The sequence below is a fragment of the Brassica oleracea genome, chromosome C6, assembly GCF_000695525.1.
Source record: "Brassica oleracea var. oleracea cultivar TO1000 chromosome C6, BOL, whole genome shotgun sequence".
In the NCBI taxonomy this organism is placed as follows: Eukaryota; Viridiplantae; Streptophyta; class Magnoliopsida; order Brassicales; family Brassicaceae; genus Brassica; species Brassica oleracea.
The window spans coordinates 27,049,055-27,069,630 of NC_027753.1; the positions used below are offsets into that span (position 1 = coordinate 27,049,055).

At 38.1% G+C, this 20,576-nt stretch overlaps 4 protein-coding genes across 7 annotated transcripts; 3 read left to right on the forward strand and 1 right to left on the reverse strand.

Moving 5' to 3' along the window:
- Positions 1 to 4,202: 4,202 nt before the first annotated feature.
- LOC106298603 (pre-mRNA-splicing factor CWC22 homolog) lies at positions 4,203 to 6,509 on the reverse strand. 4 transcript variants are annotated; one of them, XR_001261513.1, is made up of 5 exons: positions 6,032 to 6,509; positions 5,817 to 5,949; positions 5,565 to 5,636; positions 5,384 to 5,472; positions 5,035 to 5,302 (listed from the first exon to the last, which is right to left on the reverse strand). XR_001261513.1 is itself a non-coding variant. In XM_013734739.1 (5 exons), exons 1-4 carry the CDS (start codon positions 6,142 to 6,144, stop codon positions 5,445 to 5,447), a joined length of 306 nt encoding a protein of 101 aa, XP_013590193.1. In that variant the 5' UTR covers positions 6,145 to 6,509; the 3' UTR covers positions 5,035 to 5,302; positions 5,384 to 5,444. The 4 variants fall into 4 exon arrangements, 3 of the variants coding, with proteins under 3 accessions (XP_013590194.1, XP_013590193.1, XP_013590192.1); XM_013734739.1 differs by having other exon boundaries at positions 5,565 to 5,596; XM_013734738.1 differs by lacking the exon at positions 5,565 to 5,636.
- Positions 6,510 to 8,271: 1,762 nt separating this feature from the next.
- On the forward strand, positions 8,272 to 8,847 carry LOC106297870 (glutathione S-transferase T3-like). The gene has a single exon (XM_013734021.1). It carries the CDS (start codon positions 8,272 to 8,274, stop codon positions 8,845 to 8,847), a length of 576 nt encoding a protein of 191 aa, XP_013589475.1.
- A 3,586-nt stretch (positions 8,848 to 12,433) lies between these two features.
- Positions 12,434 to 13,300, forward strand: LOC106297871 (glutathione S-transferase T3-like). The gene has a single exon (XM_013734022.1). It carries the CDS (start codon positions 12,434 to 12,436, stop codon positions 13,298 to 13,300), a length of 867 nt encoding a protein of 288 aa, XP_013589476.1.
- Positions 13,301 to 18,636: 5,336 nt separating this feature from the next.
- On the forward strand, positions 18,637 to 20,056 carry LOC106297872. Its single transcript, XM_013734023.1, has 2 exons — positions 18,637 to 19,130; positions 19,522 to 20,056. Exons 1-2 carry the CDS (start codon positions 18,637 to 18,639, stop codon positions 20,054 to 20,056), a joined length of 1,029 nt encoding a protein of 342 aa, XP_013589477.1.
- Positions 20,057 to 20,576: the final 520 nt, after the last annotated feature.

The window sequence follows — 20,576 nt, forward strand, 5'->3', positions numbered from 1 at the left end:
CTGAAACCTTTCAAAACCATATGGAAGATAAATGTCAAGATAATTTAACTGTGGAAACAATACTGTTCATTTTTTCAAAAATGTGTTTGGAGGAAAAAAAAAGAAAGGTTTTTATGTTATAATTTGTTTAATGTCCAATTCAATCAACCCATGATATATTAATTTATAGTTTAGTTCCATAATTTTTAATAAAAATTGATCCGGTCCATCGGAAAGAAATTATATAATAACAACAAAAATTATTATATATGTACAAATAAAATGATCAAATATATAAAAAAAATTATCGATAATATATACGAATAAACTCACGATGCGCAAGACGAAGATATTATCCTAGTAATATACTAGTTGAGAACAAATAAAAAGGAAGCGTGTAAACAGATTACTCGCTGGCCACAAAGATTCACTCCATCTCCTCCTACGCATCCCTAACCATTTGAAAAGAGATTTATCTCTTGATGATATCAATAGAATTATGAAGCGATAACAAAATTTGAAACTTTCATATACAGATTTATTAAAAGATGCAAATGACACGTTGACTCCAAAAGAATGTCATTGCAGAACCAAATGAGACATCATTAATCGTTATGTAAATTAATAGAGATTACTTCAAATCTTTTGTTCTCATTTTTGTTTGCGGTTGTCTGTTGATGGCTAATGGGTTGTGATGCAGAGAATATTTGAATATATTCCAATTGCAAACGCAAATCAAAGGTGAACTTAGAACACAACTTACATGTGACACAAATGTTTTTCCCATCGTGTAAGTCAGCTTTATCATTCGAATGGTAAAAGTACAAAGGCAAATTGGCGTAAGAGAGAGTAGAACTCACTCACGCACGACGTTCCGAATCTATTAGTAACTATATTTCTTTCAGGTTATAAGCTTATCTGAAATTCCGAGCTACACATAAAAAAAAACACATAATGGTAAAGTTCGGGTAGTTAGCCCAATTTGTCTGATGTCTCTGTCGATATGTGTCCACATCAGTATCAATCTTATCTAATTACAAAAAAATATTTGTGGAAAAAACTATTTCATTTATTTGTGCTCTCATCCCAGTTTACTTGAAGATTCACTGAGTTTTCAACATAAAAATATTATTATCTATTGAAAAATATTGCTTCAAAGTTCAAATTAAATAAGATAGATTGTTTATACCAAATGTGATATATAGAATGTACCAAGTCAAAATATCTCTGGTATGTGGACAAGAACAAAAAAAGAGTAACGCATGAGGGCAAATATACCTAAGATGCTCATTAAAGGTTTTAAAATCTAGAAACCAAGCTTATTCGGCTCCATTCCTTGTGCAATGAAAACTGTGCAAATGCAAGTATTCAACTCTGAAACTACCTCGATGGCTTTGATCAAAGCTCCGTCCACAGCCATCTGGTCGTCTTTTTCCCTATGTGTAGACACTTTCTGAGAATGAAGAGAGGAGTTGTATTATGTCTTTCATCAAAACAGTTGATATATTTCCCAAAGAAGATAATTACCTCTCTCTCTGCCTCGAAGACTCTGATACATTGGAGTGTATAAGTAAGGACACGAGAGGAAGGCAACACGCAGAGAAAGAGAAAAGAAGTGAAGAAGTACAAGGGAGAGCTTGAGATTGAAGCCTAGCAGAAAACAATAAACTTGAGTACACTTTTTGTATTTTGCCTTTAGGTGTTTATAATTCAGATATATAGATCCACGGCTCCATCAGAGACTCTCCTTCTCCCTTTTTGTACTATACAGTTTTGCCATAGCGATTTCGCACATTAATTTTACACTTTATTCCTAAACAATTATAATTTTTTTAAATAACAAAGTATAGTTATAATTTTATTTATTAATCAAATAATAATCTAGATTTTGACCTGCGCTTTAAAAACGCGGATATGTTTTTACTGATTATTTTTACAAAATTTGAATAGTGTTAATTATTTTTATAAGATACAACATGATTATTTGAAACATTAAAATTTTACAGTTTTGCAAAATCAGGACATGGATTTTTTTACAAATTTTTATGTTTTTTTAATATGTTAAATATTTTTGGTAATTATATATTTTGTACATGTGAAAGACTTTATATTTTGCTAAACAGGTTAAATATGATAACATATATTGTATATCATTTTTGTATGAACACAAAAAGTCGACAGTTTTTGTGCATAAAAAATTAATTTGAACACAATGATATAAAACAATAGCAGTGTTTTGAAAACTAAACCGGCTAGACCGTGATTCGCACTTCTAACCGGTTCCGGAATGTGCTAGAATCAGATTTGAGTTAAACCGACATATCTGGTAAAAATGGTTAAAAACCATGAAAAGCTGCTAAAATCGATGATAAATCAATTGTAGCCATCGAGTTGGCCGGTTAGAGCAGAGCATGATGAGGAACCAAAGCTTTTCCTTGGGACTTCGATTGAGAAGCGTTCTCAGAAAAAAATAACGACTCTAACCAGTACTTCAATCTAATAACTAGATTCTGACCCGCCCTCAGAAAAAAAGGGCGGGTATATGTTTTGCCCGTCTTGTTTTCAAAACATTGAGCGATAGATAATTACTTTTCAATATTAAATATTTGAATAACATTTTTTTACACATCAATTTGATTAATTTAAAACCTAGACAAACATAAGTTTTAAAACTCGTATTACATATGATGCGTTGCAGTGCATGTACTAATGATTTACCTTGGCTTAGTGCATAGAGATGATGTTATTTTTACAGCCTGTAACGTGTTCGATCGAATTACAACACTTTTTGTCTTTTTTTTTATAAATAATTTCTTTTATGAATGGCACTATTGTAAATATATCGTCGTCTTCCTTATGGTAGCTTCTAGGCTTCTGCAAAAACATTTCCATGGCCGTCATAAAAGAAGTTATCATTATAGGCTGCAATATTGTGGTTTTCTTTTAGATCCTTCATCAATTTTGTAGATCTGGTATATAAATTCCATTCTAAACATTCAAAACCCAGGAAAATGGATTATTTTTACAAAACCAATTTATTAACCGAATTTGGCAAAATCGCCACGGTAACTCTCCGCCGAGCAATCGATCACCACATCCGCGTTCCTGAACCTAAAAATATGTCTGTTTTTGTGATTAAACCTACAAAAATTTGTGTTTGTATCATACTTACACAAATTGTTAGTTATACGAAATTGTACGATTTGAAATTAAAGTTAGTCCGGCATATTTTGCTAATTGAATTAGTGGTTACAATATTTGTATAAAACGAATAAATGTCAGTTATTATTGATATTTAGAAGACGGGTATAAAATAAGTTGGACACAACCTTTATCAACTGGTCATACTTGTGTTTTAACCTTTACTAGATTCTGACCCGCCCTTTTGGCAAAATCGCCACGGTAACTCTCCGCCGAGCAATCGATCACCACATCCGCGTTCCTGAACCTAAAAATATGTCTGTTTTTGTGATTAAACCTACAAAAATTTGTGTTTGTATCATACTTCCACAAATTGTTAGTTATACGAAATGGTACGATTTGAAATTAAAGTTAGTCCGGCATATTTTGCTAATTGAATTAGTGGTTACAATATTTGTATAAAACGCATAAATGTCAGTTATTATTGATATTTAGAAGACGGGTATAAAATAAGTTGGACACAACCTTTATCAACTGGTCATACTTGTGTTTTAACCTTTACTAGATTCTGACCCGCCCTTAAATAATATTTTAAATAATGATAAAGATAAAAGAAATAATAGTTGGACCATACTTTTATCAATGGGTCACACTGCTATTTTAATAGAATAGATTAACTGGTCACACGTCGTGCGTCGATCAGAGAAGAGGTACATCAATCTGTTGAAACAATTATATGACGTAAGATTTTGTGATTAAAATAAATCGTTTCCGTTAGATTAAAAGTAGGGATAAACTCAAACGTTAGATCAAACTTTTTTTTTCTATAAAAAAATGCTGATGTCATAGAAAAATAAAATTAGGTTTGCTATTATATATAGATATACTTAGCAAAGTAATGTTTATCTTTGGTGTGTCTCTGCAACCGAACATTCTCCACGGATTAGGACTCTTAAAATCTTTTTGAAGTATATTGAGATGATTTTCATTAAAGCTTAACGTTGAGCTTTACATGATGAAGGAGAAAATACTTTTTGTTTTAATTTACATTTTAAGTACCATTCAGTTTCATGTATTTACATCGTTATCAGTGTCTATGTTGTTATTTATGTGCATTCGAATCATTTCTTCTTCATCTTGCTTCAAGCGTAAGGATTGACATGAGAGTAGTCTCTGGTTCTGTTCTGTTCAGCATCTTCGTGTTCTTTCTTCCTGCTGTTCCTCAATCGAAGAAGATGATGTAAAGGACGATCTGGATAGACGAGAGAACCCGTTTCCTCCAATCGTTAAAGCGATAGTCATGTTTTACAAATTTCCAAGACACACAAAAGTGGTAGAAACTAAAATGATTTCTAGACAATCTATTTCCACCGAACGAAGATATTGAAGCAAAATGATATTCTTCCGGAAAGACCAGTTCCCCATACCCGTTTTGTTTCTCCAGTAAGAACCCAATACATGTTACCAGCCACGGAAACTCCATGTGAAGACGGTTCTATCTCCCAATCAACTAATGCTTTCACCTTCCTCCAATGAAGGTTTTTTAGCTCTAGGATGTTGACAGAGTCTATCCCTTTTGCAAAGCTCAATATTTTGTAGTCTCTAGGTGTAGCGGTAATAAGCTTTTAGTTCCCAATCGAGAGGTTTGATGATATCTTTGTGTAAGATCCTAAAAGAGGATTCCATAGGAAAAGACTCCCATAGTCTGAGTCTGAGTTAGACATAGACCATCTAAGCTGATAATCTTCAGCTCACCCTCCAAAAAGTCTGGTCGTGTTGTAGACTTCACAGAATATGGATTTGGATTTTGATCGAATAGAGAAAATCATCAATCCTTAAAATCAACAATATTTTCCGGTCTGTCTCAAGGCGTATATTGAAGTCGAGGTAGAATCTCAGCCTGTTAACCACAAAAACGATATGGATATTGTTGTTAAGATCAGATTCCCCTATCTCTGTATTTCTCTCTCAACACAAAACAATATTGAACAACACTAATTTCAACTCAACACCAATCAAAAGACACTAAGTTCAACTCAAAAACGATATGATAGAGGTAACTTCAATCAAGAGACAAGTTACACATCCGGTTTAGCATCAAAGCCATCTTCATCCCCAGAATCAGAGCCATCTTCATCTCCTCCTTCTCAAGGAAGGAAGTTAGGATCAGGTTTGAAAACATCTGCAAAAAAGAACAGTAACATCAGAGATGATTTTAAAACCTAAGAGCTGTTTTTTTAGTTGTAGTAAAAAGTTAACTTACCCAGAGAACTATTTCATCATTAAGAGATATATATTGTGCGAATACTTTCCTTCCACAAGATCTAGCTCAGGACGCACAGCTGGATGTCCCTGAAAGTATTATCATTCACATCATGTGAATCACATGGTATCATCTCTGCTAATAAAATTAGATCAAGTTATATCTAAAAGTATATATTTACCTGAAATTTTGCTTTCCTAATAGCAAAGAGCCCTTCAATCAAATTTTGAACTCTCTTATCAAATTAGATACACTACCAGAGATGAATCGCCACCATAGCAGCATATGTCAATAATCATTTGACTTTTGTGAAATAATTTGATGGATGGAATAGGTGGACGTAAAAGCAGTCTAATAATGTCTCCCAATTAAAATAAAAAAATAAAAACAGATCAATCACTAAGAGAAAGAGAGGTTAAAAATAATAATTTACCATGCAATCCTTTTCCTGGAGCATAGCACCACACTCTGTCACGAACCCAACAGCCACCTCGACACTGTCATCAGTCGGAGTTTCCAGAAGCACAGAGACTATTTCAAGAGCAATAATCTCCTCAGCGACTTGGCTGGCAAGAGACAAAACGAAACACACATAAATGAATAAAACATATGACACATACAAATCAAAATGCTCTCGACATGACTTACCTTGTCATTAAGCTGACGATCCTTTTCAACAAAAGCTCAGCAACTTCGGGGAACTTGGCGTTGATAACGGAGACCAGAGCTGCAAAGACGTCCGTGAATCCAGGAGATGCCATCTGATGTTCTTGATGTTGCTCGCGTTGACCTTGTGAACAAGCCCATTGATGCTTTTACGGAGAGCGTCCCACGTGAGACGCTGATACTCTACGCTGCTCTTGTCCGGTTTTTCCCAAAGCCGTAGCGTTGCGATCAGATGGGTTGAGCTTTGGCAACTTGGGCTTTGCAGCACGATCAATGTCGAGATCTCTCCGCGAGCCCTTATGGTCGCCAGGGCTTCTTTCTCTTCTCTTATCACTTCTTCTCGCTCTCTCGTCTTCCCACCAGCGAAATTAGAGATAAAAGTGTGAATCTTTACCGATTACAACAGAAAACCTTAGCCGATCCAACGATTATACTAAATCTCCAGTAAAAAGGTTGTCGCCAAAAAAAAAAAAAAAAAAAAAAAAAAAAAATAGGTTGTCGCCAAGATTATAACAGAAAACCTTGACCAGCTGCAACGCGGGATATTAGCCATATCTTAGCGCTAATCCTTATGCTTATAGAGTAAAATAATAATATAAATTGACGTTACGCTGAGGTTGAATCCTTAATGAAGGATTTATTTGCGGTTGATCCTTGATGTGCTGGCAACGTCTGAGTGGACTGAAAGGAATGTGTTTGGTGAGAGGAAAAAAACTCGTTCATTTTCTCGAGTCGAGCCGGAAAAAAAACGTTTCCACCTCTCCCGGCGAAAACAAAGGCGATACTGCGATCCAGTTGGTTCAAGGTAAATCGCACCATTTTAGTTCTTTATTTTTGCATTTGGAGTTGATGCATGTCACTTTCATCAGTGTTTATGGATTCGATTGTGGGGAAAATTAGAGTTTGGGTTTAAAATCGAATTGGGGATAAAAATCAAATTAGGGTTTTCGTGTGTTTGTTTTATTTTTTACATTTGATTCTTTGTTTATGGAATCGATTGTGGAGATCAAATAGATTTGGGGTTTAAAATCGAATTGGGATTAAAATTGAATTGGGATTAAAATCGAATTAGGGTTTTCGTCTGTAAATTTTTTTTTCTTACATTAGCTTATTTGTTTATGGATTCGATTGTGGGGATGAAATAGATTTCTTGTTAAAAATCGAATTGGGGATTATAATCGAATTAGTGTTTTGATCTGGTCTTATTATTTTCTTCTTTTATTCGTTTCTTGGTTGGTTTCCTCACGATTAAAAAGGGATTTTGATCCGCTTATACGTTATTGTTCTTCTAGGTTCTGAAATGGAGGACGAATTGAGGGATATGAAAGCACACAAAGCATACTACAACATGCTTCATTTCGTTGCAGATGCGCAACAGGGGATTCCCAAGCTGTGCCCATGTGGATCTATCACGAAGGAGGTCGTCGATGAAGAGGAAACATATGATTACCTCCCCGGCAAAAGATACTTCATATGCAAAGATTATGAGGTTTGCATTCTTTTGTCTATATTTATCGAGCTCGTCCTTCCATATTTATTTGTTGTTTGATAAGTTTTTTTTCTGTTTTCGCAGAATGACGGATTGCATTTCAGGCAACCATGGGTTATGGGGATGCAACAAGAGGTTGAGAGACTGAAAGTACGTTTTCACGAGCAGGAGAAGCTTCTGCGAGAGTGCGAATCACTTAAGGTGAGTTCTGTCTGATGGTTCACTCTCTTATTAATCATATTTCTAAGAAATTAAATGGAGTTGATCTGATGTCTTTTCAAGGGCAGGTGAGAATGCTGCTTACGCGGGTGGCTGAACTCGAGAAAAGAAACTTACCGGTTTCAAACTCTAGTTAGTGTTTGAACTTACCAGTTAGAATTCAAATGGAAATTAGTTTGTAGTTAGAAAAGAAACTAGGATTGTGTAACCGTGTAACTTTAGTAGTTGAGAATAGTTGAAAACAAACTAGGATTGTGAAACCGTGTGTCTGTTTTAATGTTTCTGAGCAAATAACTTGCAAGTTTGTAGATAGGAAACAACTAGGATTATTAATGCACACCAAACCACCATTTAATTGTGCGTAACTGCACTGTTTCCTTTAAGCCTAAAACCCATTTAATTGTCGTGAGCTGTTCTGATAGGACTGTTTTCTACTAGGATTCAATAGAGTCATTATAGAATCTCTTATTTAACCGTCAGTGTTTCTACTAGAGAAACACATACTTCTTCCTAAATGGTGAAATCTGGTGGTTATGTAAACCTCGTAATGAGTCAAGGGCCATTTCATCTGGACTCCTGCGACCATCTTCTCTTTACTGGCCAAAGTTCTGGTGTGTCTACTGTCAAAGAGAGGAGAAAATGGTCACTGAAAGAGGATTTAATCCTCATCGGTGCGTGGCTCAACACCAGCAAAGACCCCATTGTGAGTAATGAACAAAAGGTAGGTGCCTTCTGGAACAGGATTGTAGAGTACTACAACTCCAGTCCTCAACTGGTTGGGACCACCCCACGAGAACTTGGGCCATGCAAGCAAAGATGGGCTAGGATCAACGAGGGAGTTTGCAAGTTTGCTGGTTGTTACGACATGGCACTGAGGGAGCAGAGAAGCGGGCAAAATGAGAACGATGTGATGAAGTCTGCGTTGGATATATTTGCCAATGACCAGGGATCGAAGTTCAACTTCGAACATGCGTGGAGGGAGCTTCGGCATGATGTGAAGTGGTGCTCAACATATCTGGAGAAGGACAAACGCAAACCAACGGATTCCCAAGGCGACGGTGAAGGGGCAGTGCCTGAGCCATATCATTAGACTAGTTTCAACTATTTGCATTAGACCTTATTTTCCTTGTCATTATTACAACTAAAACATGTCTATTTACATTGCTTACACACGTGAATTTCTTCTGTTTCAGGTGAAGTACTAGACCATGTCACGGGTTGAAGACAAAAGCTGGTATCAAGTCACGGGTTTGTATTCTCTGTTTGTATTTTCATGTGAACCAAGTCACGGGTTGTTTGTATGTTGCCTTTATAAGTCTGTTTGTACACTCGGATGTTATGCTATTTCCTTTGCTTTTTTGCTTCCTTTGTACTGTCTAAAAACGGATGTAATGCTGTTTTAGTGGAATCTATTTCCTTTGCTCATATTTTCCTTGTACAATCTCCTTTCCACAAACAGAAAGAATACTTGAGTGTTGTCTAGGACTCATAGATCGCAAAACGTTCGGTTTTCAATTGTTTCAACAACAACGACCTTCCCACCTTCATCTCCATCAGCGTTAGGTATGAGTTAATTGTAGTAGTTGATTTCAAATTAGTTAGGTAATTATATGAACCATCATTTATTTAATTTAAAGGTAATAGTTAGTTAATTATATAAGTTGGGACTGGACCGAAATTATAGAAGTTGATTTCAAAATAATAATAACCGAAAATAAGTTATGATTAGGAAATAGATAGCACGTTGACTGTTTTTTTTTATTGAAAATAAGTTATGATTATGAAATATATATATGTCGACAAAATCACAAAAGTAATACCAAAAAAAAGTTTATAAAAACGTATATTTGTTATAATGTTTGAAGGAAGGATAGCCTAATATGGCAGATGAAATCGACCGAAACTCGATGCGGCTGTCAATGAGGCTTTTGATGAATATTTTGAAGAAACATACAACAGTATTGTGGAGAATCGAACTACAAAAAAAAAAGAAACGTGCATATGTCGAAAGAAACCGAGAAGCGGGCCACAACCGTCTATGGAATGACTACTTTAGTGAAGATCCGACATTTCCGCCTCATTTATTCAGACGCCGTTTCCGCATGAACGAGAAAGTATTCATGCGGATTGTCGACACCCTCTCAGCAAATATTCCATTTTTTCAACAAAGAAGAGATGCAGTCGGAAGGTTAGGTCTATCAACATTACAAAAGTGTACGGCAGCTATTCGTATGCTTGCGTACGGCTCTGCGGCTGGCGCCGGTGACGAATATCTCCGACTCGGTGAAAGCACATCACTTTCATGTTTAACCAATTTCACAGAATGTGTAATACAACTATTTGGAGATGAGTATCTACGAAGACCCACTCCAGAGGATCTTCAACGACTACTCGATATTGGAGAGATACGCGGCTTTCCGGGGATGATAGGAAGCATCGATTGTATGCATTGGGAGTGGAAGAATTGCCCAACCGCTTGGAAAGGACAGTACTCACGTGGATCAGGAAAGCCGACAATTGTCTTGGAGGCTGTAGCTTCACAAGATCTTTGGATATGGCACGCCTTTTTTGGTCCTCCAGGTACCTTAAACGATATTAACGTCCTTGATCGGTCACCTGTTTTTGATGACATTTACCAAGGTCGCGCTGCAAGGGTAACGTACATGGTCAATGGACACCAGTATGATTTGGCTTACTACCTCACTGACAGTATATATCCAAAATGGTCAATCACACTCTCTGAAGGTCCTAAAGCAGCGTTATTTGCTAAAGTTCAAGAAGCAACCCGGAAAGATGTGGAACGTGCTTTTGGTGTATTGCAAGCTCGATTTGCGATAGCGAAAAACCCAGCTCTATCATTGGACAAGGAAAAAATAGGGAAGATTATGAGAGCATGTATCATACTACACAATATGATAGTCGAAAACGAACGAGGTGGTTACACTCAGTTCGATACATCGGAATTTGAAGAAGGAGAGTCGAGCAGAAGTTCACATGTAGAGCATATTAACAACATGCCTTCACATTTCGGTAATATGCTTGGTCTACGGAATCATGTTCGAGATAGGCGTACACACGAAGCATTGAAAAATGATTTAATCGAAAATATTTGGAACAAGTTTGGTAATGATGAAGATGTATAATTATTGTAAGTTTGCTTTTAATCATTGAATAAAAAAAAATTAAAATTAAATTTTTTAAAAAATTTAATAATTTTAAATCCCTAAGGACTTCATTTTGAGTAACACCATTGGGCATACATTTTAGACTCAAATCCTTAACCATTCAAAAAGCAAAAAAAATACTATTATAATCCTAAGGACTCCAATGGTGGGTAACACCATTGGAGTTGCTCTTAGACCACCATTATCGCAGGTGCTTAGGCCATTGCTTAGGGTTAATTTTAATTAAAAAAAAAGAGAAAACATAAAAATATATATATAGAAAACACGACGCTTAATTAAGCCCGTGAAACAACGCCGCTTAGTGTGCACGTGTCAAGAGAGGGGAGGGGAAGCCTCGGTTACGCGTGAAACAAATCAAACTTGGTTCTCTCTCTCTCTCTCTCTCTCTCTCGAATCCTCTCTCCCGAAAGGCGAATCGTAATCGTCTCGGTGGCTCTGCTATCGTCGTCTCCCTCGGTGGCTCGGCGTCGACGATCTCGATGGTGGTTCTCCTCAACGGGGACGGAACTCTCGCGACGCTGGCTCTCCTCAAATCGAAAGGTAAGTGTCTCTTGTGTTCTTCGATTTTGCATGCATTTAGATTTTGAATCTTATTGTTCTGATAGGCTATTTTGTGTTTGTTATATGTTGGTTAGGTGTATTCCTGGTGATGGAGCCCTCTCTCGGTGGAGACGAAGCCTTTGTTCTGTCTCGTCGATTTGGTGTATCAGTGGCGACGGAGCTCTCCTCGACGGCGACGTAGGTGGCGTTCGGCGAAGGTAAAGCTTCCTTCTTTCTCGTTTATTTGTTTGATGCGGTTTGTCTTGAAACGGGTGATGGTTTCATCGAACATGATTGGGTTGCAAGTTTGTTTCAATCAATATGGATGGATTAAAATAGATTTGTTTGTTATTTTGTTTCAACTTGGATTTGTTTCAATTAAGATGGTAGGATCAAATTTGATGTTCTCTCTTCGATAAAGTCGTTTAGATATGTTTTGACTCTGTCTGTTTAGATATGTTTTGGTTGCAAGTTTGTTTCAATTAAGATGGGTGGATCAAAATCCTTTTTGATTCTGTCTGTTTCAAATATGAAGCAAAGTTTATTTTTAAGAGTTTTCCCTAATTTTTTTTTGATTACTTTATGTGTGTTGTGTCTTAACATGCGGAGTACATTTTGTCGAGGGTAGAAGACGAAGGAAGCTCAAAGCATTGGAGTACATTTGGTCTTCGCAATACAGGTAAATGTCTACTTCTAACGAATTGATTGCAAGCTTTACGGTTGAGTTAGATAGTTAATGTTTTTATTTAGTGAACTAGGTTATGGTTGTGTGATAAATAGAAGTGATGGTTAGCTAGAATATTGGTTGTGTGAGTGATGAATGCGTTTATCTTTATATTCTCTATTTAAATGAATGCGTTTAACTTCATCTCTTCCATCTATCTATCTCTCTTATCTTCCATCTCTCTTATCTTCCATCTCTCTTTTCTATTACGTAAGACATATTCAAAGATGGATTCTAATCCATTTTTGAATTTAAATTTTGTTGATCTTCACCAAAGTCAACAAGCTAGTGGCATAGGTTTAGAATCTTCTCCCATTCCTTTATTTGGCACGCAAGCCACAAAAGATTCAAACTTCGAGCAAGACAGTCCACTGCAGCGTAAAGAACGCAGGTCTTGGTCGCAAACAGATGATGAGGTCCTCATCAGCGCTTGGCTTAACACCAGCAAAGATGCGGTTGTTGGGACCGAGCAAAAGTCTGGGGCCTTCTGGAAGAGAGTAGCTGACTACTTTGCTGCTAGTCCAAAGCATGCAGGCCTGGAAAAAAGAGAGCCATTGAACTGCAAGAATAGGTGGCACAAGATCAATGATCTTGTGTCCAAGTTCTGCGGAGCTTATGAAGCCGCAGCAAGACAGAAAACCTCAGGCCAAAATGAGAATGATATTCTCAAACAAGCTCACCTTATCTTCTTGAACAACTATAAAAAAAATTTCACTCTGGAACATGCGTGGAAGGAGCTTCGCCATGACCAGAAGTGGTGTGATCTATCTACACAGAGAACCTCAAAAAAGAGAAAAGGAGAGGACGGGGCTCAATCCTCAACATCTCGCGCAACTGAGGGGGTGGCTGGTGAAACGGTTGATCGGCCCCCTGGTGTTAAGGCTGCCAAGCGTAGTGGTAAGAAGCCAATGGAAGAGGGGAAGGGGCGAGAGGAGTTTGAGCGGGTTTGGTCGTATAAGCAAGAGGATTTGTCTAGGAGAGAAAAACTCTCCAAGATAGGTCTACTTGACCGTCTACTTGCTAGAACAGAGCCACTCCCTGACTATGAAGAAACGCTAAAGAAGAAACTCATCAATGAGTTGTTCTCCAGTTAGTGTAAAGCAGAAGCTCTTCTCTGCTAGTGTCATATGTTTGTTATCTGTTTCATGCTGGTGTCATGTGTTTGTTATCTGTTTCATGTACTTGTTCTGTTTAAGTAATGAGAATGTTCTTGTTTGTGTGTTCATGTACTTGTTCTGTTCTTGTGTTTCTTGTTAATGTTCTTATGTTTCATATTCTTGTTACTTTCAGGAGCAATGGGAGTGGAATAATCAGAGACGAAGAAGCTCTATTATGCTTGTGTCATGGGCGAAGAAGCTTTGGGATACTTGTGTCTAGTCGTGTCTTTTGTACTCTAGTGTAGGCTTGTCTTTTGTAAACTTGTGTGAAGTCGTGTCTTTTGTAAACTTGTGTCACGGACTGAATGATTGTGAATTCTTGTGTATGCTTCTGTCACGAACTACACGCTTTGGTATGATTGTGTAGTCTATATAACAAGAGTATTCAAACTGCTTTCTCACCTCTCTCTCTCTCTCTTTCTCATTGATGTCTTCTCTTCTATTACCAACAAAAACACTTCCCAAACCAAATCACTTTCCAACCCAAATTACTTCCTAAAGCGTGTCTTAGAAAACCAATTAAAATCCAAATCACGTAACCAAACCAAATCACAAACCAAATTCAAAGCCTTTTCAATCATAAAAATGACATCGTCTTCTCAAAAAAAATTCGAAGAATCAAGTGATCAAACATTTGATCAATATTTTGATCAATATTGTAATCAATATTTTGATCAATATTGTGATCAATATTTTGATCAAACCTTAGCAAATTTAACCATCGGTCACGAAGAAGAACCAAGTCTTATGTTTCATATTCTTGTTACTTTCAGGAGCAATGGGAGTGGAATAATCAGAGACGAAGAAGCTCTATTATGCTTGTGTCACGGGCGAAGAAGCTTTGGGATACTTGTGCCTAGTCGAATGAACAAGCCGTTGTTCATGCACATTGTTGATCGACTCTCCACCGAAGTTGACTTCTTTCGCCAAAAGACAGATGGTATCGGAAGGTTGGGGCTATCAGCACTCCAAAAGTGTACGGCAGCCATTCGTATATTGTCATATGGTACTGCAGTGGATACGGTAGAGGAATACCTCTGGCTCGGTGAAACTACAAGTCGGTCATGTTTGGAGAATTTTGTGGAAGGAATTATACAATTATTTGGCGATGAGTACCTAAGAAGACCAACTCCGGCTGACCTTCGTGGATTTCCCGGGATGATAGGAAGCATCGATTGTATGCACTGGGAGTGGAACGTGCTTTTGGAGTCTTGCAAGCTCGGTTTGCCATCGTTAAAAATCCAGCACTTTTTGGGATAAAGTCAAAATTGGAAAGATTATGAGAGCATGTATCATACTCCATAATATGATAGTTGAAGACGAACGAGAAGGATACACGCAATTTAATATTTCCGATTTCCAACAAGCAGAAGACAACGGAAGTTCACATGTGGATCTCAACTATTCAACAGATATCCCTTCAAATATCGCCAATATGATGGGTGTTCGAACTAGAATTCGTGATAGACAAATGCATGAACAACTGAAAGCTGATTTGGTTGAACATTTGTGGAGTAAATTTGGACGTGATGAGGACAACAATTGAGCTCGGATGTTTCTTTCAAATTATTGTCGATTATTGTATTAATCTTTATTATTATGTTTTTATTTTAAAATGAATGTTCTAAATGTTATGATTAAATATGTTTTATATAATAAATAGATTTAATCTTATATAAAATAATGTTTAATAATTTTTTTTAAGCACCCCAAAATAAGCAACTTCCATTGGAGGTCAAAATATTAAAAGTTGCTTAAAAAAGTGTTTAACATCTATTTAATACTAAAAAAATGTTTAAGCACCCAATAGAGTTGTTATGGTTAAAAATGTTCTAATGGGCTTATTTATTTCCGGTAAGCTATCCCTTATATATTAAAGGAAAAGCATTGTCATAAATGCGTTCACACTAAACTAGACACATGTCACTTGTAGAAACATTGTAATAAATGCGTTCACACTAAAATGGATACATGTCACATGTAGAGAGCTTCTCAGCCAAATTTTACATAAATATGTTCACACTATGTACTTTACATTTTTTTTTAATATAAAACTCACATGCATGATTCTTCTTTACGTTATTTTTACTGTGTACGAATAGAGATGGACAAATTATTCATAAATTTTGATTCGATTCGTTATCTGTTTTGATTCGAACCGAAAAATCTGGATATCTGTTACTCTACAAAGCAAATAAAATACTAAATTGCATTATCCGTAAAAAAAAAACAAATCACAAATACCAATATTTATAGGAACAGATATCTAATTTGATCTATTATATGCAGATATATATATATATTTAAAGAATTATATATAAGTTATATATTATAGTTTATATAAATTTTACAATATTTTTGTTTTTAAATAATTTCATTTTAAGAATTTTTTTTTGCACGTGTTATTTTGAAAAAATGACATTTAATAGTAATTATCAACCATCTTTATATATTTTTACATACACATACATACACATAATAGTAATGACGTGAGCACCTTATAACAAAGTATTTACCACAACTGAAATATCTAATTTTTTGGAAGTTAAAATATTCTTTTTCTTAATGCTTCTTTCACTATGGATCACATTGTAGTAAAATGATTTGTCTTAATAATTTTCTTATCTTTTTTTAACTATTATCCGTTTAGAAACTATAATATGAAACCATTGGTTCGACATCACGACTATCTAAAATTCATAACATAAAAACAAACAAATAATAGTAATTTTTGATTATCACATGGAAAAGAACAAAAACATCAAACATTTTAACCGTACAAACCCAATAAATATGGATTTAAAATGATTGTTATATTTTAGGAGATTAAAAACCAAAAAACAACCGAAAACCGAACCGATATCCAGATTAAACAGATTAATGTCTCATTATTAAAAAATAACGAAACTAATAATCACATTCCGCGCAAGGCGCGGGTTATTACCTAGTAAATCTATTAAAAGACCTGTAATGGCTATATTTACAAACGGTAACGTGGAATATAGCTTCCAGACCATCATATGTATCATGTATGTATTGACTCTCGTTTTTACAAGGGAAATTGTACTCAGTATGCAACAAACAAATTATAGCTAGCTATCTAATTTAAAAAAGGTTGATCATGATATTTAACATATTTTTCATCATATATTCTAAAATAATTTTGTAATTAACCGGCGTGATCTTTTTCTTTTCTATTTTGTTCCTTTTTAATTTTTTTTCTTCATTTTCTTTCAGATTTCTGTTTCTCTTGATATCTACGAAAACAAAAATTATAGGTTACTCCAATTCAATCACCTCCACTAAGACAAAGTCTTGGATTTGAATTCTGAACGACTTAAAACTCACCTTAAGTTTTTCATACATCCTCCTTAATTATCTCTTGCTCCAAGATTTTCCTTGCTTTGTAAATTCAAGAGTCACATCACGTCATATCAGAAAACTTATACCGCAAGCAATTGGAGTTTTCACCAGTCTTCTTCAACTGGTTACTATGAAATGTAGGCATACTTTACATCTCTTAATCGATTATGTATCCGGTTCATCGCTATCGTTCATCTTCTCTATGTTTCTTTTTTTTGTTTTTTAGACAAAGAGAGAATGGTTTGCATGGAGATATCATCACACTTTAATAATACGAAGGAGAGTGGGAAACGATGATGTTATGGGAATGATAGCTGTTGGACCCAATTTCGGTCAATATGTTCGACGGGCCGAGCCCGAGATATGGGCCGCGAGCAGGAAAGGCCCATGACGACCAGCGACCTCGAAATACGAAGTCAAAACGGTTCCTGAGATCGAGGAGGAGATGGCGAGGATCGTGGAACTACAAGACTATAAAAGAAGGTTATGGACGACAAGGAAAACACATCAAAAACCCGAGAGAGAGCATACACATCACAGCGATCTCGTTTAACCTCGTTTTGAACCCTTCTTTTAGTCGATCTCTTTATAGTTTCCGATCTCAATCTATTCCTTGTAATCGATCTCATTAATCAATAAAAGTCCATTTTTGTCAACCGATTTCCATTTACATCGTTGTGTTCTAAGGATATTGTTCCCACATTCTTGTGTCTTCCCCAATTTACATCCCAAACACTATCAAATACTTAGTGTAGGTTTTAAGATCTAGATTTTGGCGCCGACTGTGGGAAAGATAAACGAAAAACATCCTTGCTAAGAACTCGATCTAGGTTTTCCAAGCACGACTACGGATCCAAATCCAACCGCAAGCTCTCAACAAGGAATCCCCGACGTCGATCTCGCCGGGACAGAGCAAAGGAACGACCCCCATACGAGTTTTACGAGCCCCGATGGAGTCGTTGACCCAATCCAAACCCCCGTGACTGCTCAAACAGGGACCACGGTCCCAGATCGATATCGATTCAGGGTTTGGATCCGCGCGGGAGATAGACCCCCGGTCGATAGCTCGACAACCCGATCTCAATCAGCGAGACCAATCTCTCCAACAACCATAACTCAAACCAGAGAAGAGGTCGCGGAGCTCCGCGGAATGATCCGCACTCTAGTCTATAAGGATCGAGAGCAAGAAATCGCTCACCAAACTATCACTAATCGGCTGGAGCAGGCCGAGAGAGAACTCGCCGAGAATCGAGCAAGCGTTTGAAACGAAACCAGATCTCGATCAAGCCCGCAAACTCGGACTCCGACCTCTCATAACACAGAAGCCTTCGGAACCCCTGATTTTCAGAACTCTCGACCTAGAAACTATGCCGGCGAGAACTCCCGATCAGGCTCGATTTACCAAAACTTAAATTACAATGGATCCAAAGACGATCCGGCAGCAGCTCGCGAAAACCGTGAGATACCCCCGAGCCGGAACGAGTCCGAAGGAAGGGCCAACAAAACCAGACCCGAAATCCCACCCTCCAGAGGGATCCCATACCGAACCACGGGTAACGATAGAGCGAGACGAAGCGAAGAACGTCACGCCCCAAACTTTGACGAAGAAATCCCACGACGAGAAGATCGGAGAACCGACGGAGAAAACGGGATACTCCAAGATTACATCGACAAAAACGAGGCTGAAATCAAGAAGTTGCATGCCATCATGCACTTGGCAACGAGCGCCGCCGCGGATATCGATCAAGCCATAGAGGAAACAAGGAGAACTCCATTCACCGATCGAATCACCAGCGTGAGGCTTAGCAATATCGGGAAGATAAAATTCTCCGAATACGCTGGGAACTCGGACCCGAAAGCCCATATCCTAGCCTTCAGACTCGCGGTAACACGAGCACATCTGAACGACGATGAGAAAGAGGCAGGATACTACCGTTTCTTCGCAGAAAAACCTCACCGGTTCCGCTTTGGAATGGTTCGCGGGCCTAGAGGAAAATTCGATAGATAATTTCACGCAACTCGTCTCGGTTTTCCTCAAGCAATATTCGGTTTTCATTGAAACAAGAACAACCAAAGCCGACCTTTGGAACCTCAAACAAGCTCCCTTCGAACCACTAAGGGCATACATAAGCAAGTTTAGAGACATCAAGGCCAAGATTGCGAACCTAAACGATGCAGTAGCCCTCGCAGCCCTAAAGAATGATGTATGGTTCTCCTCTATATTTAGGGAGGAGATGACGGTTAGGGCTCCAAACTCACTAGACGACGCCTTGCACCGAGCCACCTTCCTCGCAACCTACAAAGAAGACGTAGCCGCACTGAAAGAACAGTTCATGGCCACTAAAAACAACGCCAATAAGAAGCCGCAAGCAGCTAAGGAGCAAACCACCCGCGGGCAGCATTCGTATGCAATCGACAGCTCAACCCCAAATAAGCCATCAACTTACGACCCTAGCAAATATTTCACCTTCCACAAACGAAAAAGGACACTCAACCGAGGAATGTCGAGCCGCGCTCCAAAACAAAGATAAGAGCGACGACGGCGACGAAGGCTCCCAGGAGGAAGAACAACCCTCCACGCCAAAAAGCAACAAGAAGACCAAGGTAACCTCCGCAAAACGAGCTCGCAAAGCCGACAATGACTCTCCGAGCTCGCCACCACCTGCCCCTAAGAAACGAGTTGACATGATCTCATGGGGAAAGAATTATCGACAGCGACAAAACCAAATGATCTAAACAGAAAACTCTACGTGCGGACACATCATAATAACAATCCAAATTCCCGGATATCAAAGCGAACCGAAGATCGCACAAAGAAACCAGCCCATTGGACCCGAGCTGGTCCAGAAATTCAAGGAATTCCACGAACAGCTGGAAGCACCGATAGCTCGCAAAACCAAAAAGAAGAACAAAGACAGCGCACGCCCATGCAAGCCCACACTGTCTGGGTGGCAAGGACAATACCAACCAGTATCAATCAGGAAGCAATACCTCCCCGCGAAATATCAGGAAAAACGCCGCATCGACTTTATCTACGGAGGATCAAAATTCTGCAACTCCGTGAACTCCATTAAAGCACACCAACGCAGAGCCGAGAAAACCAACGGAATCCGACAACCCTTGTCAGGCCCCGACCACGAAATCACGTTCGACGAAAATGAAACCGCAAACGTCGATCAGCCTCACGACGATGCTCTCGTTATACGACTCGACGTCGGTGGATGCAAACTATCTCGAATCATGATCGACACCGGCAGTTCGGCCGACGTCCTTTTCTACGACGCCTTCAAAAGGATGGGATTCACCAAAACCCTCCTCAAGCAAGAATGAACCCCACTCATTGGCTTCGCCGGAGAAACCACATACTCCATGGGATCTATCGAACTCGCAGTTACAGCAGGAGAGGTAAGAAGAATTGTCGAGTTCATCGTGATCGACCAACCTGCCCCGTTTAACGCCATCCTAGGCAGAACCAGGCTCTACAGCATGAAAGCAGTACTGTCAACTTACCATCAATGCTTGAAGTTCCCAACCCCAAAAGGTATCGAAACCATACGAGGAAGCCAGAAAATTTCCCGAACTTGTTACCTCACGAGCTTCAAAGAGATCGAACCACAGCCTTAGGCCAAAGTCGAGATTCCAAATCTAATTATCCAGAATCGCACGAACACCGTGCACGAACAAAAGCAAAAACGACCCTAACTTTAGGGGAAACAATCGAACTACGATACGACTTGATCCCTCTCCAAGGGTACGTAGGCAACTCACGATACGAGTTCAGTCACTCACAAAACTCCAACACACGAAGTTCACATCGCATCCCGCTCGCGGACACCAAACGATCCAACAA

Excerpts from the sequence above, each read along its gene's own strand:
- LOC106297870 (XM_013734021.1), top strand. The coding sequence starts at position 8,272 with ATGGTGAAATCTGGTGGTTATGTAAACCTCGTAATGAGTCAAGGGCCA.
- LOC106297872 (XM_013734023.1), top strand. The coding sequence starts at position 18,637 with ATGAGAAAGAGGCAGGATACTACCGTTTCTTCGCAGAAAAACCTCACC. Across the intron at positions 19,131-19,521 it reads ACCACCCGCGGGCAGCATTC|CGAACCGAAGATCGCACAAA; the intron begins GTATGCAATCGA and ends CGGATATCAAAG.
- LOC106298603 (XM_013734738.1), bottom strand. The coding sequence starts at position 6,144 with ATGGCATCTCCTGGATTCACGGACGTCTTTGCAGCTCTGGTCTCCGTT. Across the intron at positions 5,950-6,031 it reads ATCGTCAGCTTAATGACAAG|CCAAGTCGCTGAGGAGATTA; the intron begins GTAAGTCATGTC and ends GTCTCTTGCCAG. Across the intron at positions 5,473-5,816 it reads TCCAGGAAAAGGATTGCATG|GGACATCCAGCTGTGCGTCC; the intron begins GTAAATTATTAT and ends TAATACTTTCAG.
- LOC106297871 (XM_013734022.1), top strand. The coding sequence starts at position 12,434 with ATGGATTCTAATCCATTTTTGAATTTAAATTTTGTTGATCTTCACCAA.